This window comes from Rosa rugosa, chromosome 4 (genome assembly GCF_958449725.1).
Source record: "Rosa rugosa chromosome 4, drRosRugo1.1, whole genome shotgun sequence".
In the NCBI taxonomy this organism is placed as follows: Eukaryota; Viridiplantae; Streptophyta; class Magnoliopsida; order Rosales; family Rosaceae; genus Rosa; species Rosa rugosa.
Genome location: NC_084823.1, coordinates 29306663 through 29313484, shown reverse-complemented (window position 1 = coordinate 29313484; position 6822 = coordinate 29306663). Strand labels below are relative to the sequence as shown.

Below are 6822 nucleotides of genomic sequence, written 5' to 3'. Positions count from 1 at the left end.
CGTACATACTCCGCCTCGACAGTCACTCTCTCACGGTACCTTCCAGCTGAACGCCTCGTCTCGCCCAACAGCTCGACGGCCCCAATTTACGCGGACGGGTCGTTGATCATCTCAGCACCAGCAGGTTCTTCGACCGGTATCGGGTTCGATTGGAAGCTTCAGCCCCAAGCTGCTTGGCGCCGCGAAACCCTAAGAAGAAGAAGAAGAAGAAGATCCCAGAATAAGAAGAAGGAATCACGTTGATACCAATTTAGGTCTTTGGGTATCACATTGATACTTTTGAGAGTTCGGGTATCAAATTGGCCTTGGCAAAATAGTTTGGGGACGGTAGATGAATTTTTCTAAAAAAAAAAAGGGTAAATTTGTCATTTCACTTTTTTTTGGGACCCAAGTGCTTGCCACGTCAGCAAACAGACGACGCCGTTAGAAAATTTTGACGGAAGTATCACGTTGATACCAATTTAGGTCTTTGGGTATCACATTGATACTTTTGAGAGTTCGGGTATCAAATTGGCCTTGGCAGCATAGTTTGGGGACGGTACCTGAATTTTTCTCAACAGAGAATGAGAGCAACAACTCTAGACGATTACGTCTCTTTATAGGATTGTTGTTTTCATAAGCCCCTCTGAGCTTGGCATTTTGCTTTGAAAACCTCCAGGACCATCTGAGCAGCTAATTCAACTTTGACTTGCTTGTTATAGTGCAATAATGACAATTTATGAGTTGAATGAGATTTTGTTAATTTTATAAATCGATTCCGTCCGTAACCTTGCTGTAAGATACTTATAAGTTTTTTGACAGAAAGTAATGAAATAGAAGAAGTCACCCTCATCAAGATGGGAGTGTAGGGAATGAGGATCAAAATATATATTCTCAAAATTATTTCTATTAGATCATTTGTTTAGTTATATAAATTTCTTCTTTATTAATTGAGTGGCTCATTCGACCACTCGATTAATATTGTGATCTGTGAGGACCTAGTCCTTCCATATATGTATCTGCTTCAGATAGAGCTTAGAAACAATGACATAATGTCAGCAAATACGCCCAAGCAAGCAGAGTGGAAAGGAGACAACCACAAAAACAGCAGGCAAAATTGTATTGAAATATTACTTGTCCTTATCGGAGATTCCTAGCCATCCATGACCAAAACAAAATAAACATGTGACGCAAATTATGTAATACCATGTTGCTCGTCTCCACCATTCACATTCATTGTGGCAATAATTGTATGGAGTCAGACTAATAAATGCTCTTTCTTTCTTCACATTCCTGCAGATTTTCAGCTTCTAGTTGATCATATCTTCAAAGGGTTCCTCTGGTCCGGAAATTTCTGAAAAGTTCATATATATTTTTAATTTTTTGGCCAATATATATGCAAAGGAGAGGAGGAGGTAGGTAGTTGAAGCCCATTTTGGTTTCTGAGTGAAGGAGGTGAAGAGCTTGTAAGTTGAAGCAATGGCGCTTTTGCAGCTTTTCATCACAGCCTCAATTCCGGTCTTGAAAGTGCTCTTGATCACTGCACTTGGTTCCTATCTTGCACTTGAGCGCGTTAATATTCTGGGGGAAGAAACCAGGAAGAACATGAACACTGTAAACCTCTTTTTCTTCCTTACCGAAAAAAAAAAAAAAAAACATATACTTTTGGTAATGGGACTATGTAGATTTACCATGGTTAATTTTAGACATAATACAATTGTTGTGTTTCTGAACAGGTTGTTTTTTATGTATTCAGTCCAGCTCTGGTTGGAACTAACCTTGCCCAGACTATTACATATGACAGTATGATTAAACTGTGAGTTCAAATCCTTTGTTTAGTTAATTTCAAGATTTACAATGATTACCGTATGAAGTATGGTGCATATGACTCTGTATTTATACAGGTGGTTTATGCCTGTGAACATCTTAATCACGTTTATTGTTGGTTCTGTACTTGGATGGATACTCATCCAATTAGCAAGACCACCTCCACATCTCCGAGGCCTCATTTTGGGTTGCTGTGCCGCTGGTAATTTTGAATTTGCTTTAGGATTTCGGATTATTAATTTGTACCAATGATTTCTGAAGTTATTACCTGATTTGGTATGAATAGGAAATTTGGGGCACTTGCTCCTCATTATAATCCCAGCAGTCTGTAAAGAGAAGGGAAGCCCATTTGGAGCTCCTGATGTCTGTCACACTAATGGAATGGCTTATGCATCACTTTCACTGGCGGTAAATAGTACACTTACTCAGTTATTCTTCATCATTTTCTTTAATCTCATTAGTATGGCATTTCTTTATCTGTTCGTCTTCTGTTCTTCAGATAGGAGCCATTTACCTTTGGTCCTATGTGTATAACGTTGTGAGGATTTCTTCAAAGAGGAGTACCCAAGACTCCCCCCAGTCTTTGGAGGAACCCTCCGAATCAAATCAAGTAAGTTGCACTGAGCCTCTGCTTTCTTCCAAGGAATATGGGATAGTGGAGGACAATACCGATCAGTATGCACTGCCCTGCACTATATCTCAACAAGACTCTAAGGTTCTAAGCTTCATCATTAAGTTACATGATTTAATGCTTCTCTGAATATGTTTATATACTTCTAACCATTTCAGATCTGTTCAATAATGAACAGATTGTTCTGTTACTGAACAGTCTTGCATGTTATGTTACGAGATTATAAATCTAAGCTACTAAAGTTTGAATGTAGAGCTCATATTGATAGTTTGATAACATAACATGTGCTTTTGGCAATATGATAGTTACCTTATTCCTGACTCAGCATATTATTGTTGTTTATCGTGGCAGATAGAACCTCCGAGTAAATCCAAGAACTGTATAGTGAGGATGTGTCAAATGCTTAATCTTAAAACAATATTTGCCCCATCAACTACTGGAGCGGTATGGCCTTCCAAAACTGCCTTTTGCTGTGCTTCAAATGCTTTTTTGTTGCTCAATGAGCACTACTTTGTTGACACATGGACTCACTTGTGCTTTTTTCGCTGGTAAAGATTGTTGGGTTTACAATTGGAGTCATCCCTCAGATTCGAAAACTAATGATAGGAGATGATGCTCCTCTGCGGGTGATCCAAGACACTACTTACTTGTTGGGGTATATAAACTTATACAGAAACTGTACCAACTCCATGATTTAATTCTGAAATTTGAACTTAATTATGGGCAGCTTAAATAGCTCCTAACTTCTATAACATGATTCCAGACACGATGTTTGCTTCTATTGTTGTGCATTCAAATGAGATTACTTCTCATTTTTGCATGATGACTTTACTGAAGTCCATTCACATCAACAAGAACCTACAATTATTGTTTGTATTACTACTTAGTTTTGTAACTTCTCTGTTTAAGAATGCAGAGATGGAGCTATTCCCGCTCTCACTTTGATAATTGGAGGAAACCTCCTTAAAGGTATACAATGCCAAATACTAAGTCTACATTTCCTAGATTCATGCGTAAGGTAATTGAGTTTAACTTAGTTTACATTGTTCTTTCAGGTTTGAGAGGGTCAGGAATACAGAAATCTATTGTTGTTGGGATCATATTCGTTCGTTACGTGTTCCTGCCTCTTACAGGCATATTGATCATTAAAGGGGCGCTAAAATTCGGCCTAGTGCACTCTGATCCATTATATCTATTTGTTCTCCTGATTCAGTATACACTCCCACCTGCAATGAACATAGGTAAACCTAGTTAATTCACTTGCAAGATTTCTCCAATTTTAGCAACTTTTTGTTGCTATGTGCAACTGCTGTTATCCCAGGTGTCAGCCTCAGACACACTTTGCTAAATCTTCTCCGAACAACACTTATCCTATGTAAATGGCAGGAACCATCACCCAATGTTCGGAGCGGGAGAGAACGCATGTTCAGTAATCATGCTGTATCACTTACTTTATGGCAGGAACGCATGTATTTGCTTCAGTATCACTTACTTTATGGTCTGCCTTCTTTATGTGGTTTGTGGCCAGGCAAGTGTGACACAGCTACAAAGCTTCAAGCAAAATCTAAATCATTCATCTCAGTTCCGATAGAGATTCGATAAAAAAAGACAATATTTTCCAAATAAGTGTTGTAATTAGGTTCTGAATTAAATGCAAAGTAGCAATACGCTTTTACAGATCAATCCTAAGATAGATTTAACACAACTGCAAATATGCTTGAGGAAAGCAAAGAAAGTTCACTACAGAACGTCTGTTAGCGAGCAATTCGAGAATCCATCCATGTTCCACATGTAGTGGCTCTGTCATATGCTTCTTCATCTTTCTTTTCAGAGGCCAGCTTTGTTCAAATCATCAAAGTAAGGGTGTTCCATAGCCTTCTTTGCTGAAATGCGTTTTCCAGGCTCATATTGCAACATTTCCTGTACACGTAAACCATTCAAGCAAGTATTATTTACAGTGAAGAGTAACAAGAAACAAAACTAAGTAAGAACAACCGAGTAGATCGACATACCGACAACAGATGCAACCCATCAGCATCCAAATTTGGAACAGCCTTGGACAAACTCTGAGGGCTCCACTGGGGGTACTCATGCCAGTTCATGAGTTTGCTTACACCTGGCCACACTGTTTCATTTGGAGTACCCAACAACCTACATCACAGATACATACACAATAAACACTTGATCTTTTGACAAGGAAAAAAGAAGGCACGTCATCACTACTTAGGCAAAACCGGAGCCATCTTGGCCAACCTGAATATATGTAGGAGCTGCTGCAGTTCAGAATCCCCAGGGAAGAGTGCTTGCTTTGTGACAAGTTCAGCTACAAGTCCGAATAGAACATACTATTAAAACCAATGGGGCAAATGTAGAATAAAAGACCAAACATTAGTGCTTAAAAAATAGATCTGTACCAAATATGCAGCCAACAGACCAAATATCCACTGCAGTTGAGTAATGTGTGGATCCCAGAAGGACTTCAGGTGCCCTATACCAAAGGGTCAATATCTGCAAGCACCAGTAATTTCACAGATGAGTAAGAATGCACTACTGGTACAACACAATAACTTGAAATCGAAAGCAGTCGAAGAAAATGAGAAAGCATGCTCTACCTCATGCGTATACTTCTTGATGGGCAGAGTAAATGCTCGAGCCAGTCCAAGATCCGCAATTTTAAGGATCATACTCTTGCGGTCCATCAGGAGATTGTGAGGCTTAAGATCCCTGCAAATCGCGGTAAAGGAGAGTGAGCCAACTAGTCCAATACTCACAAAACACTACCAAAGTGAAATTAGAGCAAACAAATTGACAAAAGCTTTACCTGTGTAAGATTCCATGACCATGGCAGAAGGCAACACCTTTGCATAGTTGGTACATCAGACTCTGCATCATCACAAATCACCATTTAATGTTCATAAACACTTCAAGGTATTAGCAAATGTATTGAAAACCCAGATTTATGATTGAATTCAGACCTTAACGACGGGAGCAGGAATCATTTCTCCAGTTTGACGGAAACTGCGAATGTATTTCTTGACATCAGTTTCCATGTACTCAAACACCAAGTAGAGCACAGTCTTGCCTTCCTTATTCGTGCCTTGCTTCACATCCATCAACCTATCCGTTTCGAAACCAAATCAATCAATTCTCCCAACCACAACAGAGAATCGCAACTCCACACAAAATCAATTCTCAAATCCCTAACCCTAAGCCCCCAATTTGGAACCCTAATTTAGCAGAAATCGAGAATTGAAATGAAACCCTAGGGTAGGGGAGGGGAGGGGTACCTGACGACGTGCGGGTCGCGGGAGAGCATGCGCAAAATGGAGACCTCGCGGAGAGTGGTGGGAGGGACGCCTTCTTCGTCCTCATGGAGACGAGTCTTTTTGAGGGCGACGATCTTGCCGGTGGCCTTCTCTCTGGCTCTGTAAACCTTGCCGTAGGTCCCTTCTCCGACCTTCTCCAGTTTCTCGAACGCGTCCATAGCCGACACCGCGATCGCTCCTGCCTTCTCCATTTCTCTCTCTCTACAATTTGATTTCGATTTGCGGAAGTGAGTGAGGAGAGGGTTAGGGCAAACTGAGTGGGTATTTATATAACGGTTTAGACTTTAGAGGAGGGGATCTTTATTTTGATCGTTGGCCTCTGCCCCCCAACGGCAACTCTTTTTTGAAATTCAAATTGTCCGAACCAGAGGCGCTGCATCTTTCTTTCCTTTTTTTCTCACTCTTTTCCATAAGAGAAAACCGTTTCAATATCTGGGCCTCCACCCAACTTGGCCGGCCCATGACACTAAAATTAACAAGCATTTATATTTTTTTGAAATTACCGAAATTCTCTTTCACATTTCCATAAAATTTTATTTTGTCCATTCTGGCCTGATCTTTTGTCCATTTCTGGCCTGATCTTTTATCAATGAAAATCTATGTGAAGATGTTTGATACATATTTGAGCAATATCACAAATATTTTCAAAATTAGTTCTTTAAGTTTCAGTATTGAACTATTGATCGACATTATCGAAATTTCAATCGATATTTTGAAACTTTTGATGAAATTTCCATGACTTTTTCTATTGGAATCTCCAAATTTACTCACTTGACCTCCTTGCTTTTTACACCTCTTATCAAATTTTCAAATACTAAATTTACTCACTAAACCTCACTCAAGTTCCTGAAATAACCTCACTCATATAATTTGCAAACAAACTATTAATTACATATTCATTCCTTAACCAAATTACATAAATCTCTTATCTAATAAAAAAGAAACTCAAACACAAGGTATTGAGTTTTAAAAATTAATTTCTAATAAAAAAAGAATTGTTTTTTTTTTTACTTTTTTTTTTCTCTTGTAGATGTGCAAAAAAAAATGAAGAGTAATTTT

General features: G+C 39.0%; 1 protein-coding gene and 1 pseudogene across 1 annotated transcript; one reads left to right on the top strand and one right to left on the bottom strand.

The window, feature by feature from the left end:
• Nucleotides 1-1185: 1185 nt before the first annotated feature.
• Nucleotides 1186-4007, top strand: LOC133743591 (protein PIN-LIKES 3-like; annotated as a pseudogene).
• A 210-nt stretch (nt 4008-4217) lies between these two features.
• On the bottom strand, nt 4218-6135 carry LOC133743593 (cell division control protein 2 homolog D-like). Its single transcript, XM_062171576.1, has 8 exons — nt 5725-6135; nt 5413-5554; nt 5259-5320; nt 5050-5161; nt 4852-4945; nt 4691-4760; nt 4450-4588; nt 4218-4357 (listed from the first exon to the last, which is right to left on the bottom strand). The coding sequence occupies exons 1-8, from the start codon at nt 5952-5954 to the stop codon at nt 4265-4267; spliced, it is 942 nt and encodes a 313-aa protein (XP_062027560.1). The 5' UTR covers nt 5955-6135; the 3' UTR covers nt 4218-4264.
• Nucleotides 6136-6822: the final 687 nt, after the last annotated feature.

Coding starts and splice junctions, on each gene's coding strand:
- LOC133743593 (XM_062171576.1), bottom strand. CDS start 5,954: ATGGAGAAGGCAGGAGCGATCGCGGTGTCGGCTATGGACGCGTTCGAG. Junction 4,946..5,049: donor TCAAGAAGTATACGCATGAG/GTAGAGCATGCT, acceptor TGGTGCTTGCAG/ATATTGACCCTTTGGTATAG. Junction 4,589..4,690: donor CAGCTCCTACATATATTCAG/GTTGGCCAAGAT, acceptor TCTGTGATGTAG/GTTGTTGGGTACTCCAAATG.